Consider the following 16,845-nt stretch of genomic DNA (forward strand, 5'->3'; position numbering starts at 1 on the left):
GCCCTTCTTTATTTGCACCAGCAACTTTGTTTTAGTGTACAGTATAGTATTAAAATTGAATTATAATGGAAATAAAAGTATGTATATAATTTGAATTTAATTGCAGCATAATATTGGTTTGGGATTAAAGATGCTAGAACAATTAATGCCTTACCACTTGTCTACAACATCATTAAATAACAATACATTTGTACTGTAAGTACATGCCCAAAAGTGCTTGCGCGTTTAGTACTAGCATTACGGGAAAGTACGGAAGGAAGCAAGGGACCGGAAGTTGTAGGGAAAACATCCGGCCTGGAGTCGAATTGCGAAATCAACACAATGGCGGCGGTGCCTGCAGGACTGATTCAGAACAGTCCTGCTTCTGAACTTTCGGTCCCGATAACTCCGGCAGGGGCTCTGTCTCACGTGGAGCGGGTGAAAACCGAAGAGGTGACCGGTGAGAGTGATTTATTGTCAGGCACACCCTTCTGCCATACCCCTTTAATTAGTTTGGCTAAGCTATCGAGCGAAGGCTAACATGAAGCTACCATATTATTTAGTCTCTGTTTTATGCAGTATATCTTTTTTAATCGTGTGCAATGAAGCGGAAGCATTAATTATAGTTCCTCTATGTATTACAAGCCCGCGTGGACAAGATGCTTCTTTGTTATGTTGTAACATTGTAAGACTGTCAATAGTAATTCATGCATTGATTTTATGACAGTGTCAAATGGTGAGTATACTTTTGCTTTATTGATTGTTGCTGTGTCACTGACAATTTTGTGTTTGGGAGCCCTTTACTGAGCGAGTTGCTTGTTCTGTAGCCACAAGGGGACATAAGTCTTCTTGTGCCGGTCCCAAGCCCGGATAAATACAGAGGGTTGTGTCAGGAAGGGCATCCGACGTAAAAGCTTGGCCAAAACAAACATGCGAATCAAACCTCTGAAGATGGAGGACACTGATTCGCTGTGGCGACCCCTTGAAGGGAAAAGCCGAAAGGGAAAGAAGAAGATGTTTTTTGTTTGTTGGTAAAGTTTGTCCCACCAAAAAAATTAAGATGGTACATAATTTCTATCATATATTTGGTATAGTGCTGGACAATCAGGTCTTTCAATGGCAAATGGCAGGTCTTTCAATGGCAAATGATTTTCTGAACGACCCGATGCGCCACAGCTAAATGTGCACATTTTTCAATTTCCTGGCCTTATCATGGACAAATTACCCATGCAAATGTTATAGCGCCGTGTCTGTTTTCCAGAGTCGGAGAAGCAGAGTCGCATGGTTGCTTTGCTGGAGAGGCTTCATGCCAAACACAACGCGGCCCGCCCATGGCAGGAGACCAGCAAGGTGGTGCGTCAAGCCATGGTGAGACACCGTCTTATTTTTAGTATTCCTTTTCTTACGGAATAAGAGTAGTGCCTTCGTTTGAAAGTGTGCAGTAACTGCATTTACAATGACAAAAACATGTGTATGACGTTGTCTTGCTTGCTCTGTAGGAGAAACGAGGGATGATGAACGCCGCCAGTCACCAGCTGTTGCTCACCTGTTTGGAAACCCTTCAGAGGGCACTTAAAGGTGAGACCAACACCTCTTCAGAGCATCTTTAAAAACCCGAACAGTCTGTAGTCAACAATATTAACGAATTCTGTTTCCCTTTTTTTTCAGTTTCATCTTTGCCTTCCATGACAGATCGTCTGGAGTCCATAGCGAGACAAAACATGTGAGTGTTCATATTTTACATGTATATACAGGAAATGTATTCCAATTGTTTTTGGCTCTTTTTTTTCCAGGCTGGGGTCACATCTGAGTCCATCCGGAACGGAATGCTACATCACTTCGGATATGTTTTACGTGGAGGTGCAACTGGATGGCACTGGACAGCTTGTGGACGTCAAAGTAGCTCATCAAGGAGAAAACCCGACAGTAAGGCTGATCCCAACGCCTAAACTAATTCTTGAAGATGCTACCTTATCAAAATTAATGTTTTTGTTATTCAACAGAGCTGCCCCGAATTGATTCAACATTTAAGGTGAGCGAAGAATGTACCACTGTTGTAAATGAACAAATATGCTCATTTCATCTGTGGGTTTTTTTTTTTTTTTTTCGAACAAGGGAGAAGAACTTTGAGGAGTTTTCCAAGCATCTTAAGGGACTGGTTGACCTGTATAAGCTGCCTGGAGACAAGTGCGTTTTGGAATGTCTCTATTTTTCTTTTAACTCCTCCCAGTGTCGTCTTCCATCTTGACATGTATATATATTTTTTTGCCTTGCAGTAAACTAAAAACAAAGATGTATATTGCATTGCAGTCCCTGGAGCTGGATCTCACCAAGATGCTGCACATGTTTCGGTCAGTTTTCCTGCCTTAGTTGCATAGATCAGGGAAATTGCTGGAAAATGTGATTTGCATTGGGCATCTCCTCATTGAATGATTTCCTTGTTGAAAAATTGATCTGTCCGCCCATAGGCTGGCAACCAACGCCAACGCCGTGGAGACCATCCTGCACGGCAACGTGGGCCTGCTGACAGCGAGGAGCGGCGGCCATCTTGTCACCCTTCAGTGTTACGTGTCGCCGTATGACATTTTCGAGGAGGGAATGGGCGTGCACGGCAACTTAACAGACGGCAACGGTAAAAAACCAGCGGAGGATGTTTGCAGTCAGCTTCACTTTTTCTTTTTTTTTTTCCGCTTGAAAAAATTGACTGTGTTCAACAGTCGCCCCCTCGCTGGGCGTGAGTGTTTCCGTCACCATCGAGGGAACGGCGAACACTTACAAGCTCCCCATTGCACCGCTCATCACTGGATCGCATCCCGTGGATAACAAGGGGTAAACAATATACCTTTACAAAACCGAATCCATTTTAATTTCAATGAATTGAATTTCGATTTATTTTCAGGACACCTTCCTTTTCCACGGTGACCAACTCCAACTGCGTGGATCTGCCAGCTTGTTTTTTCCTCAAGATGAATCGGCCCATGCCGTTCTCTCAGTCCTTCATTCACAGACTGGGCAACGCTACAGGTGAATTATTGAGATATGACGCCCTTGTTTCTGGAGCAACTCAAGCACAAATTTACAGTTTGATCATTGCAAATAAAATGATGACAGCTACTACACTCATTCATGGATTCATTGTGTGTTTTACAGCCATCCCTGTGTTTGAAAGCCCTCCAAGCTTCTCCGCTCTCTACCAGCTGATTGTGCAGAGTCAACTTCAGACCCCGGAGGAAGGGGGAGGAGCCACGCAGCCGCCCTCACACAACATGCACTTCTACTCGGTAAGTATGCATTCAGACGCATCATGGTCAATTGATTCAATTGGATTGAATCACTTGATGGAGAGGAGAAAATCAATTTGAATCAGACATGGGGACATTTTCTCTGCGCTCGAATAGATGCTGCCAGACCAGCAGCACTGCTACTTCCTGAACGGCGACGCCCCGGTGCAGGATGGTCATTCCCTGCAAGGTGCCCTGGTCAGCAAAATCCCTTTTCGACACCCAGCTCAGGTGCCCCTCCTGCTGGACATCATTCGCCACCAGGCAGCCTACAACACCTTGATTGGTAGCTGTGTGAAGCGGACGTACATCAAAGAAGGTGGCCAACCTTTATTTTTGGGTTGTTTCATTTCAATCAGAGACGGTCAGTTTTGAATCTTGATTCATTCACTTTTATTTATTTATTTATTTTAATTCGGCCTTCAGACAGCATCGGCCTGCTGCAGTTTGAGGTTTGCCCCCTGACCGACTCGAGTTTCAGTGTCTCCTTCCAGCATCCTGTCAATGAATCGTTAGTCTGCGGTAAGCTTCGGGACTCCCACACAATTCAACAGAAGCCTTGCTGATCTCCCCTGCATGCTGATCTTGAACCTGTTACTTCTTCTTGCTCATATCTCCCCCTTGAGTTGATGATCGTCAAAAGAAAAGATCATCGAGCAAAACACAACTTTTTTTTATTTTCTAGTTGTGATGGACGTGCTGGACTCCAGACAGGTTTCGTGCAAACTTTACAAAGGACTGTCAGATGCGCTGATCTGCACGGATGACTTCATTACCAAAGTGGTCCAGAGGTAACGGTTTTTGATACGTGAAGAAAAGCTTATTTTGGGCGCAGTGTCGTGTTTTTTTTTCAATTGATATTTTTAATGTAATAACTGGTTCATTAAATCATCTATGAATGAACTGGTTCTTTCCTTTGTTATTTCCTTTATCTAAAGGTGTATGTCCATTCCTGTGACAATGCGGGCCATCCGCAGGAAAGCGGAGACCATCCAGGCAGACACTCCGGCCCTGTCTTTGATTGCTCAGACAGTGGAGACCATGGTAAAAAATAATCCGCCTCCTTCCGGCAGCCCCGCCTACAACATGGCGGGTGGAGATGCAACAAATCCGATGGGACTGTTGGGACTCGTCGGCGGCAGCACCCCTACTGGAGGAGGACCCCCAGGCGGGCCTAATTTTACCGGATCGATCACCTCTCTGTTTGGGATGTCTCGCAATGAAAAACAAGTAGCTGACTGCCAAACTCAAGCTGGCCAAGCACAGCAGGCACAACAACAACAACAACAACAACAGCAGCAGCAGGGCCACACGGACGACTATAGCAAAGTGACGCAGAATCCAATCCTGACGAGTCTTCTGCAGATCACGGGAAGCGTGGGTTCAAGTCCCAGCTCGCAGAACGCGCCTCCACCTCACCAGACTCCGCCGCCGACATCATCGCCTGCTAGTAATACCAAGAATCATCCAATGCTGATGAACTTGTTGAAGGACAACCCTTCGCAAGACTTTGCCGCTCTCTATGGTTCCAGTCCGAGGGAGCGACAGAATTCATCCTCTGGATCACCTCGTACGGATAGCATGGGGGCCGCATGCCCCGGAGGAAGTGCGAAAGGTAAGAAAAAGCGGCCACGAGTCCCAGAGAAGGGAAGCTTGTTGCCTGGGACTCCTGGCGCCGGGGGAGCGGCCGCAGGTAGTTTGGGCATGAAATCTCAACAGGCGACTTCCATGTCGCACCATCAGCACCACGGCGTCTCGCACGAGGACGATTTCCACCGCGAGCTCCTCTCGATGGACGTGGACGCATCTCAGAACTCCATCTTTGACGTCAATCTTCCGGGTGACGGCTTGGACACTCCCCACAGCATCACTCCGGCCCCAAGCCAATGCGGAACGCCGCCCTCTGGCCCGAGCGTGCCTTACCCGCCGACTCACATCCAGGCCCAGCCCCCCGCTGGCTCCGTACCGCCGCGCATGGTGCGCCTTTCCAGTTCTGACAGCATCGGACCGGATATCACAGAGATTTTGTCGGATTTACCGGAGCAAAGCGGGAAAACCGGCGGTGGAGGACAGCATCCAATGGGCGGTGGCGGTGACGACGCGGGCCCGCTCGGGACACCGATTCGGGATTCCTCCAGCTCAGGACAGGGCAGCGCTGTGTTTGACTCGGCAGACATTTTTAACACCAACAGCAACGAGAACCCTTTCACCGATGCCGCCGACTTAATTGCAGAGGCTGCGGCCACCCCCACCAGTGATTCATCCTCGACTAATTTCTTCCCGGATGCGGCCGACTTCAACCCCGACCTGCTGAACTCGGGCCATGGCATCTCCCAGAACTGCTTTGAAGACAGTTCACCCAGCGCTGATGGAGACCTGGATCTGGTTAAGGGTTTTGGCGGGAGCAGTCAGCAGAATACTCCGTCGGGTACGCCCCAGAATCCCACACCGCACAGGCAAAACACACCGGAGCCCTCGCTGAAAGACCCTTTTGATATGGGAATGTTTTTCGGAGGCAACAGCGGCTCTGGCAAACCGCTTCTTGGGCAAGCTCCGGATTTGGGAGACACTCATTTTGGAGGCTCGCAGAGCCCCCTCATGATCGGCTTGGGGCCTGCTTGCGTTGATTTCAAAAGCGGCGAGTCGAAAGTCAAACAACAGAACCTCATGCGGCAAAAGGACGATAATGGCAGCGGCGGGACGAGTGCTTCGGGAATGGGAAGCATGTCCACCGAAGGCAAACAGGTCAAGCGTAGCAGGACTCCATCCAGTGAGGGCAAATCCAAAGAGAAGCAGCCCAAACGAAAAAAGCTGGACCCGGATGGCAAGTCGCCCTCTCACAGTTCAGGCGGACGTCCGTACACGCCCCCCAGTGGCGGCTCTGGCTCCGGGGGGAGTTTGAGTGGAGGAGGCTCCAAATCTCCGGGAAGTTCCGGATGCTCACAGACGCCGCCTGGTGGCGCCACGCCTCCTATTCCCAAGATTACAATCCAGATCCCCAAAGGCACCATAACCGGTGGGAAAACCTCCTCCCATAGCGGCTACACGTCCAGCAGCTCAGCCTCCAGTGGGACGGGCGGAACCGGGGGCACTGGCGGCAGCAAAAGCCACCATTCCCATTCTTCTTCTGGGAAGATCAAATCCAAGGAAGGCTCCTTAGTGCAAAGTAACAGCTCCAAGTCCGCAAGCGCTACGGGGATCAGCACTGGGCCCTCCCACTCGAAATCTACTTCTCAGGCGATGGGTGTTGCCAAACCGGGGTCATCTCCGATCACAAAACACGGACTCTCTGGCGCCGGAAGCAGTGGAAGTGGACTTGGGACTGGTAACAAGATAAAAACTCAAGGCGGCAAGCCTCCCGGATCGCTTCTGAATCCCAGCATCAAGCCCAACATCTCCCCTTCTCACTCTCGCTCCAGCACCTCCGGTGAAAAGCTGTCTTCGCCCATGAAAATGCAGCAGTCCCAGGTACCGGGAACCCCGCCTTCCTCAAAGGCCAAATCCCCAATGGGCTCAGGAGGTGGCGGCTCCGGAGGGTCCAAGTCTTCCTCCGGGGGAGGCTTGAGCTCACAGAAGCCAACGAGTGGGACCCCTGTGACCTCCACGTCCTCGTCCTCCAGCTCCTCTACCTCTTCCACTTCAATGGGATTTTCTGGAGGCTCTCAATATAGTGGAGGGAGCGCCGGAAGTGGCGGAAGTGGCAGTGGTGGAGGTGGGGGTGGCGGCGGCAGTGGGGCAGCGGGCCAGAACAATGCCAACAACCCAAACGCCAAAGGAAAGTCCCCCAGTCGAAACAAGAAACCGTCCCTCACGGCGGTGATTGACAAATTGAAAAGCGTGGGCGGCGTGGGCGAGGACGGTTCTGAAGTTGGACCACCCGGGGTTCCGCCTGGTCCGGTGGCCCCGGCCGGCAACGTCCCCGTCAACGCCTCCAACATGGTGACCACCAAGCACGCCGCATCCTCCCAAAGCGGAGACTACAAGCGTGAGAGGTCGGATAAAGAAGGAAAGGCAAAGGTGTCCGTCTCAACGGGGGCCAGCGGGGATAAAAAGCTGATGGACCCCAAAACGGGCGCGGTGAGCCAGTCCGGCCTCGCCAAGATCATCATCAGCAAACCTGACGGAGGCTCACCCAGCATCAAGGCTAAAGTCACCCTGCAGAAAGGCGGTGAAGGCCCCGGTGACTCCATGAGACCTCAGATCAGCAGCCTGAAGGCCTCGCCCCTGTTCAGCGGCTCCACACCCAAGCACGACCGCTCGTCCCCGAGCCACAGCCGCTCGCCCGGCCACACGCCGCTCAACCACGACAGCGAGAGCGAGTCGGGTAGCAGCTCGGTGGCCGAGAAGTCCCACCAGAACAGCCCGAGCTCCGACGACGACCAGACGCCGCGACCCCTTCCTGCTCAACAGGACTATATGAGCACTGTCCCGCTGGGTTCCGGCGAGAAGCACAAGAAGCATAAAAAGGAGAAGAAGAAGCGGGAGCGCGAAAGGGAACGGGAGAAAGATAAGAAAAAGATCTCAGGCGGACCGTCGTCGCATCCGATGAAGGCGGACAGCTGGTCCCGTTCGCCCATCTCGGCCTCCGAGTCCTCCTTGTCCTTGCTCGCATCTGAGCGCCCATCGCGGTCCAGTCCCATGTACATCAGGAACGAAGATGATGACCTCATGGACTCAGCGCTCACTGGCAACCTTTAATGGCACTCTTTGGATATACTGTATTTAGTTTTTGGTATTCTCGAAAAGAAATACACAAAGGTGACTATTTTTGGATAAACAGTAGAAGATGCAGCGTTTTATTTCATTTTGCAAGTTTCCATATTATAGTCCTTTGTTATTTACATGTTTACCTCAATACATGTAGAACTATTTATTCAGACCCTGAGATCTTTGACGTGTGATTTTTGAACGTGCCATTTATTTTGGGATTAGGAGTGCGGACTAAATAAATACAGTCAAACCTCGGTTTTTGACCACCATCCGTTCCAGAAACTTCTTCGAAGAAAAATACCAGTCACTATTTTAGGAAGTTTGTACCCCCCATAGACCAGGATGACTGTGATTACACAGGAAAAAAAAAGTGCAGCTGTTTTGTTTAGTAATAATCTAGTTTGGACAGAGTGGTTGACTCTTTCATAAGAAAATATGTCATTTTGACAAATTGTCTCACAATACCTTTTCGTGTTTAAGATGACTGTATATTTTAAAAAAAAGTTGATACTTGTTCATTAAACATTTGAACTGGTTCAAATGTCCTCACTGCATCTTTTTTTTTTGGCAGTAGCAGCAACTGAGAGGAGAATTGATGAGATAAGCGCCTTTTGCTCTACTCTGGATCTGCTACTTGTACACTAGAGGGCGTCGTTGTATAAGAAGCTAACAAAGTATCTTCCGGTACACACCTTCCGTATGACCAATTGGAAATGAGGTAGGCGTGCCTCACGAGGAAATCAAACCTGTCATAGAGCGCGCTTGGAATGCTTTTCAGTCAAAGAGTGAAGCAACAAAGTGGTCCACCTGTGTGTGAGAGAGAAACCGGTTTCTGAACGTCGAATTGGACTTAAAACGTGTCAGCAGGCACCTTATATTCTCACCTCCCCATTCAAGTCAACAACAAGGATACATTTGACAGACTGAGGATTGGATGGATGGAAGGTGCCAAACCTGGATGACTCCTGGTCATGTCATCTTTCGCCTCATTTGTCCTCACTCTTCTCTCCTGATCGACTGAGAAAAACTGGGGGTTGTAAATTACAGTCGTCATGACGGAAATAAGCGAGAAGGAGAATGAACCGCAGCGACGGGACCCCCAGAAAGCACTGGCGACTGCGCCTGGCCAAGCTGAGTCCAAGGTAAAGCCTCACATTCTTTGCCTATTTGATTCTGTGGTGGGTTATGGGGATCAGTTTGTTGTCAATAATGAATTGACTGGCACACACTGGCACCGATCCCTGGGTCACTTTGTATCAGGTACTAACCAAAAACAAAACACACTTTATTCATTTTGCTCCAGCATCCCGTCAATGAATCATATCAGTGCATCCACCTTGTTTTTATTTAGGGACAAGATCCTTCCCTGTTCTTCAGTCTGTTTTTATTGCACAGAGACTAGTCTTTGCCTGAGGCTTCTATAAATAGGCTGCTGTGAAGAATTCTGGGAGAAATTAATGATTGAGTAGTACTCTAGTGAGGAGGGAGAAAAAAGGTAAACTGCTATCACAGCAATGGAATTTTTTCTCATGGGTCCTTTGCAAATGGCCTCCAGATACAAAAAAAAACATTTTTGTATTATAGTCACACACCCCCAGAACAACAATCTATGTAAAATTCAAATGCATCATTCATTCTGCTCTGTGTTCGCATGTGAGTTGGTGGAACGTTGCGTCACAGGCGGGGTCTTTATAATCTGCCACGCATAGTTTCATGCCAGGTCCACTTTCATCGGTTCTGACCGTGCAAAGTGATTAGTCTCGTGTTAAATCAAAGGTCAAACCTCATTAGCTGCGGATACAAACTACCACCACGGCCTGCAAAGGACCTTCTTTGCAACCCGTTGACATGCATGAAAAAGCCCCGCGTGAATAGTGAATTTAAAACTCATGGTTAAAATCAAGTCATTAAATGCACAAATCATTTTTTCCCTTTTTCTGGATTTTCAAACAATTGATGTCGCTTCATTTGGTACTACTCCTACCTCCTTTTTGTTTTAGAAAGGAAGCACTTTAAGCACTTTCCATTTTATGCAGTCGACAGTGACTCACAAAAATAAGCTGACTGCAGCCGATCAAGCGGCTGCAGTGACCCAAGTGGAGCAAGAAGTCGTGCTCACGTGGCAGCTTTGTGGCTGCTTCTTTTGCTCTTTTATCCTCCGGAGGAGATTTCAAATTCAAGCACTGCGCTTTCCGCGATCTCCCTTGATGTGGGTGTTCTGTACTTTAAATGAAATTATAAAAATAAATAAATATCCAAACAGCAGCTTTTGCTCAGTTTCATTAAATACCACAAAACAACCAAAACTGTTGTTTTAGATTCAAACAAATCCAACATTGGGGTAAATGAGCCCACACCTCATCGCCTCCCTTTTATCGTGGCAGTGACAAGATGAAAAGAGGCGGCGCTGCTTCCGGTGCCAAGACGTGCGGGCCCGCTCAATGAACCCAATCAAAAGGGCATTTTTTAAAAGGCCTATCGATTGGAGTCTGCTCGCAAGGGATTGCAAATTTGTGCAGTCGGGATGCGGCCAAGGGTGATGGGGATGGAAGGAGAGGGGAAAAAAAAGCCCGAATGACAGCAAACGAGCTTTGAAAATCGGGCTTTTCAGGCAAATGTATTCATGTCCTTGAGCCCCTCCACCCTGACCTTGTGTTCTTTCGTTCAAATGCACTCGTGTGTGTCGTTACGTCGACCGTTGTCATTAAAAAGATGATTTAGTGAAGCAGCATGTGGCTCATTAGTCAGCATTTCTCTCTAGGCTTGATTGCAGTGCTTGAATCAAATGGCCCTCACCCGACTTGGCTTTCAAGCATAAATGCTAACCTTCCAATTTTTAGTTCGTCCGCAACTCGTTGAGGCGGCGATCTAGTCATGTTTAAATGCAGGAGTATTAAGTGGTTCTAAACCAAATTTACACATTTATGCAATATTTTGCCATCGCTTACTTGTATAAGGTAACATGTTTGCCTTTTTTTTTCAGCTGCAGCGTCTGAAGCGTTCCCTGTCCTTCAAGTCTGTGATGCGCAGCAAAAGTGTGGACAACTTCTTCCAGCGCAGCAACGGCGACTCGCGACCACCCTGCGCACTCATCATCGCTCCCTCGCCTTCGCCTTCGTCGCCGCCCACCTTATCCCAATCACCCCTGGCCTATGAGCGGTCGCCCGCCCTCTCGCCGGCCATCAGCCCCAACCCGTCGCTGTCCGACTGGTCGCGCTCGCACTCCGTCAGTCCCTCGCTGTCCACGCCGCCTCTCAAGACTCACATTTTCCACGAGCACATCTTCCGAAGACCGACCAGCTGCGAGCGTTGCAAGCTTGTGATCCAAGGTAATGGCAACTTGCACCCGTTTGATTTTCTGGTCATGTCATTGAACTGGCCATGCGGATGTCCATGCAGGCAACTCCAAGCAAGGCCTGCGTTGCAAAGCCTGCAAACTGGCCGCTCACCTGTGGTGCTCGTCGGATCTGTCCCGGCAGCCCTGCAATGGCAAGGTAGGAAAAATGTATGAAACCTATTTGTACATTCTTGACTTCCTCTGCGACCCATCTAAGCCGAAAACTAGTCTGGTCTAAATTTGGATTCTTGTTTTCACACCAATCTCTGTGTTATAGCGATAGCGTGCAAATATTTCATTTTTTCCTTTGAATTACTCATATTTAATTGCAGTATTAATCGTGGTATCTGGACACCTTAATGGTTCCTCAAGTTGTCGGCCATTGAGTCTGGCTGATGGGCTTAGCCTAACAAGGGGGGGGCTTGTCCCGTACAAAGAGGATCAGTGAGTCCCCTTTCAGTGCAAATATAAGCTGGCCCGCAAAGACGATTAAGACACTGAGCAGCGTGTGAGAGCAAAGGTTAAAAAAAAACAAATTAAAAACGAGTACACCTGAAATTGTTTGCACACTTCCTTTTCCGCCGTTTTCTCACAATGCTGCAGCAATCAATATCTGCCCCCATCCAGCCGGCCTCCGCTTAATTCGGTGTGAAATCCGTCGCCTTTGAGGGGCGCGGAAGCAAGCCGTCATCACTGTCCTTTTGGATTGCTGCGCAGTCATCAAAGCGAGGATTAGACGTCTCGGAAAACAGCCGCACATCCGCATAACTTCTCATGGTGAGCAAGCACATGCGGAAATGTGCTTACCTAGTCATGAGAATGACCTACTTCAGCCTGAAACGTACATATCAAATATTCATCCTATGCAGTTTTTTTTCTCCCCCTTTATGAACTCTTGCAAAAAATTGGGTACAAAAATGTGACATGGACCGATCCCCAACCTGATTTCACATTATCGGTCCTCGTAGTAAAACGATTGGCAACAAAAAGGGCCTGGAGATCATCAAAGGTCTAAAATAAACCAAGAAATAAACGGTGACCGCACCCAGGTGCATGCTCGCGTTCAGTAGCGCAATGTGCCAGTCATCGTTTTTAATATCAGGCTGCAATAAAGCTGCCATGTATTCTTGGTGTGGTGGCATCGGTTTTAATTTAACGTAAAGAACGCCGGCTTCATTTGAGAAGCCTGCTGAGACCTCAAATAATGACCTGCAGGGACACAGAATATACATTTTACATGCACGTCACCTCAAATGGTTCCACTGTTGAGGCTTCTCCGTTTGCGACCAGTATTAGAAAACAAAACGACTTCAAGGTGAGAAAACCGTCCTGTCATTCAAGTCTTATTCCTCGTGCTAAATATAGCTCGCACTGGGTTGCTTGATCTTCTGCAATACGTCCTTGGATGGCGTGGTCATTTTTAGTCGCACTTGATCACACGTGAAACTAAAATAAGAAGACGAATGTAGATGGTAGAAAAGAAATTGTCTCACATCTCCTGACCCAAGTAAATCCGCTTCAATTCCAAGCCGCAACACTTCCACATACGCATCGGTGTTCTGCGCTGATGCTCATTTCTTCTCTTGTTCAGCACTTGCTGACGGCTGCCTGCTCGGGCGCCATCTTGGACTTCTTGTAAGACCTTACCTGTCACCTGTGGTCTCTCTTCAGACGGGAGCCTTTACGCGAAACTTCAGCTCGCCTCTACTAACTACTGAATCGCTGGGCGTCGTCCGGGAGACTCCTGATGTGCAGGGTGAGTGAGGGAGGAGTGTACTTCTATGACGGAACAGTCGCCGGTGTTGTTTTGGGGATTCAATGTCAAATGTGCGGAATGGTTTGTCATCCGGCAGAGGTGGACGACGCCACGTTGGACCCCGTGTACGAAGCCCTGCGGTATGGGACGTCACTAGCTCAGATGAGTCGCTGCAGCTTCGGGAGCATCTCCGAGTCGCCTTTCCATAAGGTAGCTTTGCATCGGTGAAGCACATGTGCCGAAACGACCACAACTGGTTTTTCTCCCACAGGGTGAGAAACTCCCAGACAAGACGGAGAATCAGCCAATCGCAGAAGAGGAAACCATTCCAGGATGTGTGTTGAGCTTGTGTTTCATTCATGCACGCAAAAAATACACAAAATGTCAACATCTGTCTTGATTCTTCATCGTTCTGTGCATGTCCAGTGCTCACCCCTCCTGAAAGTGAGAAGGCCGAATCTGAAGAGCGACTCAGCCTAAAGGTGTGTCTTCGGATTTCCTCGCCTCTTATTCTTCTCTTATTCCATCTTCCATCGCTTATTCTTCCTCCTCTTCTTTTCGACTCCCAAGCGTGTGGAAGTCCACTCCATGCACACCTATGTGGCTCTCTACAAGTTCTTGCCTCAGGAGAACAACGATTTGGAACTACAGTCAGTCCATTTACTGTCATTATTATTCATTCATTTACGTATGAAGTGATCATCTTGATTATTATTCAGAATAATGGTGGCTTGAACTACTATCCTTCGAGACCTGTGGGGTGGGATCCTGGGAAGGAGACAAACATTTCCGTGGCGTGCGTGGCAGGAAGAGGGAAAGGAGCTTATTAGTTGCTGGAGGAAGCAGCGCGTGACGTTACGTACGTTAAAAATCATCGTGTGACATTTATGAGCGACACATTCTGGAATAGAAGAGAGTCACATCAAACCCTCGAGAGTGGCTCCGTTCTGCAGCAACTCTCCAATCCAGTTGAAGCCTAACTTTATTTCCCACTTCCGAAAATAGACAGATTTTTATTGGCCAAAGGTCCACCAATTTGACAGTTTGTATTTTTTTCTGTTGAACCTCTTCTATCCTGATTTTATGGAAACCGGAATAATAATAATAATAATAGCTTCTTCTTCTTCTTCTTCTGTTTATTCTTCAGGCCCGGCGATCGTGTCAAAGTCACAGATGACTCCAATGAGGACTGGTGGAAGGTGAGTCTGGACGTAGCGTTTGACGTCATCTTTGTTCTTTCCTCCCATTACCCTTTTGTGAGCAAACGCCATCCGGGCAGGCACTTGTGCAATCAGTCAAGCCTCCTCCAGTCCGACGAGGCGGCGTGACTTGAGAGCCGCCTGGGTTGCCTTTGAAATTCAATGGCCGTGGGTGTGAGGATACCAAAAGTACTGAATTGAACCACTTGCTGCTTCACCAAGTCATGATAAAATGATCACGTTTGTGGTGTCTGGTGACTGAGACTGCCTTTTGTGCTTTCGTAACAGGGGAAAAGCCGCAGCAAGGTGGGATATTTCCCTGCCAACTTTGTGCAGCGAGTACGTCCTGGCGAGCGAGTGTGGAAGGTCATGGCTGGTTTCCACGGCAACCGAGACAAAGGCCAGATGATGGTGAAAGAGGCCCAGGTGAGCACGCCTGCGCGCACGCGCACACTCACCCAGCGAATGCATTAACAACAATGTATGCAAATGCATGCGTGAAAGTGCTGAAGTGACAGAAGATGGCACATTTGCATCGCGTAGCAGCCCAAGTCATTAAAGAAAATCTCACTTTTTTTCCCTGCCCTGTCTCACTCCCAATCCATCATCCATATCGTCACCCATTCATCACCGCTGTTAACACCCAACATATCCCATCCACCTTTTCCTCTAAATCCGATTCCCATTGTTTGGCCATTTCATTGCCCAAATCACTCAACCGTACCTATTCCCGCTTTCCTTGCCCATAATCGTGTTCGCCACCCCTCCCACCTTGTCGCTCCATATCCTCCTGCCGCAGATCTGCGTGGGCAAGAATGAGGAGACGGACGGTTTCCTGCGGCTGAGCAGTGGCAAGAAGCGAGGCTTAGTGCCGGTGCACATTTTGCTTGAAATATGACTTCGGCGAATAATAATAATAATAATAATAATAATAATAATAATAATAATAATATGAGTACTTGATTAAATTGCAGAAATTGACAGAGACATCCTTTGTAATGCTACCACGCCCTCTGAAAACGCCCTCTGCGATAAACATAAAATGAACAGCTGTTTTTAGGGAATAACAGCTTGTCTTGTTTGGATTTCTTCAGGGCTACTTTTTGATGTAGCGCAAAGTGGGAAATGTAGCAAAAGTGATGTCAGGCTACCTCCCTGCTAACTGGGAAAGCACGATACAACAGTAGGGAGCCGACGGGGAGACTTGGTGTCACACATTCAGTCGCTGTATTCAATGTGTGTTCCTGATAATATTACAAAAAGAAAACTGATAGTCATGAGAAAAATATTATGGCACTCTCCCGTCAAATCACAGATGCATTGGAACCCCCAAAGTGGAACACGAATCACCTCTTGTCGTTTTGAATGTCGTCATTACCTGTGAGCGAACTATAATAAAGGACATCATAGCAATAAAACATGGCCAGCCTTTAAGCGACACGCTACTCTGAATAGTTAAGCCATGTGAGGAGCGACTAATAAGCGACTAATTGATCTCACAATACAGTAAAGTCTCGTTATATCGATATCGGATATATCGATAGTCCCGGTTATATCGATACTATTTCTATGCACGCACGGAGAAAATTACATGCAAACAGGGTCGGATATATCGATAGTCCCGGTTATATCGATATTTTTTCGGACTCCCTTGAATATCGATATAACGAGACTTTACTGTAATAGCAAAGCATCACTTCTAGTTTTCATTTCCATTGGCATGCCTACTGCATCTTTGGTCAGTTTCTCCCGTGACACGTCTGACGTGCACTCAGTCAGTTTGACAGATTCCTCACTGGAGCTTGCAAAGCAAATTGTGGGAAAAAAGTGAAGTCGGGTGAACACTTTGCACTTTTCATCCATTTATTCTATGCACAGCCCACCCCACCACTCGCTTTGTTTTGTCTATGCGCACGTACAGGGAACATACTTGGGCTCAGGACCATTTATTGACAGGCCAAATCACTTTTTCGGCATTGCCCAATAAAGTGCGATTAGCCCTCTGTTTTTTTGTGTGTGTCGTCGTTTGTTTGCCGAGCAGTATTGACAGCCCGTGCAGGAACTGTAAAATTAACTCAAGTGTCATGTCTTGCAACTTCAAATTACTTTGGGAGGATCCATCACTCTTATTTTCCCCTCGCCTCCATGCCGAGATGCGCGGAGTCTCCTGCTCGTAATGAGCGGAAATAATACCATTAACTCCCAATAAAAGTCATTGGCAGCGGAAAAGCTGCTGGCAGGCCATTGAGTCCGTGTGCCTGCTGTGGCGCAATTCCTCAAATGATGACCCAATTTTGTTATCTATTATTTTTTTGGGCACCAGAGATGATGCTCAACGGCACCAACAAACAAACGTGTACTCTAATTATTCTTGTGTGTATTTGGAAACAACAGTACATTGAAATATTTTTGAGTCATTTATAAAATAAATACAGAATCAGAGGGATCACCTCCGAGGGTTTACATTTTTCCTGTTTATATTTACCTCCTGAGGTGCACTCGAAATGTCAGACTATCTTTGGGATGAGCGTTGTGTATTCTCATTTTAATCCTTTGTGAAAAATTACTGATATTATTCTAATG

The 16,845-nt window shown here is 47.8% G+C and overlaps 2 protein-coding genes across 2 annotated transcripts; both read left to right on the top strand.

The window, feature by feature from the left end:
- The first annotated feature begins 300 nt into the window (after positions 1 to 300).
- Positions 301 to 8,457, top strand: med1 (mediator complex subunit 1). The gene is made up of 16 exons (XM_089016001.1): positions 301 to 439; positions 1,241 to 1,347; positions 1,479 to 1,557; positions 1,648 to 1,702; positions 1,773 to 1,905; positions 1,983 to 2,011; positions 2,095 to 2,166; positions 2,256 to 2,330; positions 2,448 to 2,611; positions 2,697 to 2,808; positions 2,879 to 3,003; positions 3,130 to 3,260; positions 3,378 to 3,579; positions 3,687 to 3,782; positions 3,946 to 4,051; positions 4,199 to 8,457. Exons 1-16 carry the CDS (start codon positions 322 to 324, stop codon positions 7,956 to 7,958), a joined length of 5,364 nt encoding a protein of 1,787 aa, XP_088872127.1. The 5' UTR covers positions 301 to 321; the 3' UTR covers positions 7,959 to 8,457.
- Positions 8,458 to 8,679: 222 nt separating this feature from the next.
- LOC148887638 (SH3 and cysteine-rich domain-containing protein 2-like) lies at positions 8,680 to 16,637 on the top strand. The gene is made up of 11 exons (XM_089016032.1): positions 8,680 to 9,112; positions 10,954 to 11,299; positions 11,370 to 11,464; positions 12,979 to 13,063; positions 13,161 to 13,273; positions 13,335 to 13,398; positions 13,490 to 13,545; positions 13,634 to 13,713; positions 14,211 to 14,262; positions 14,551 to 14,688; positions 15,062 to 16,637. The coding sequence occupies exons 1-11, from the start codon at positions 9,023 to 9,025 to the stop codon at positions 15,158 to 15,160; spliced, it is 1,218 nt and encodes a 405-aa protein (XP_088872158.1). The 5' UTR covers positions 8,680 to 9,022; the 3' UTR covers positions 15,161 to 16,637.
- Positions 16,638 to 16,845: the final 208 nt, after the last annotated feature.

This window comes from Hippocampus bargibanti, linkage group LG15, assembly GCF_051943395.1.
Source record: "Hippocampus bargibanti isolate YZ-2025 linkage group LG15, ASM5194339v1, whole genome shotgun sequence".
Taxonomy (NCBI): Eukaryota; Metazoa; Chordata; class Actinopteri; order Syngnathiformes; family Syngnathidae; genus Hippocampus; species Hippocampus bargibanti.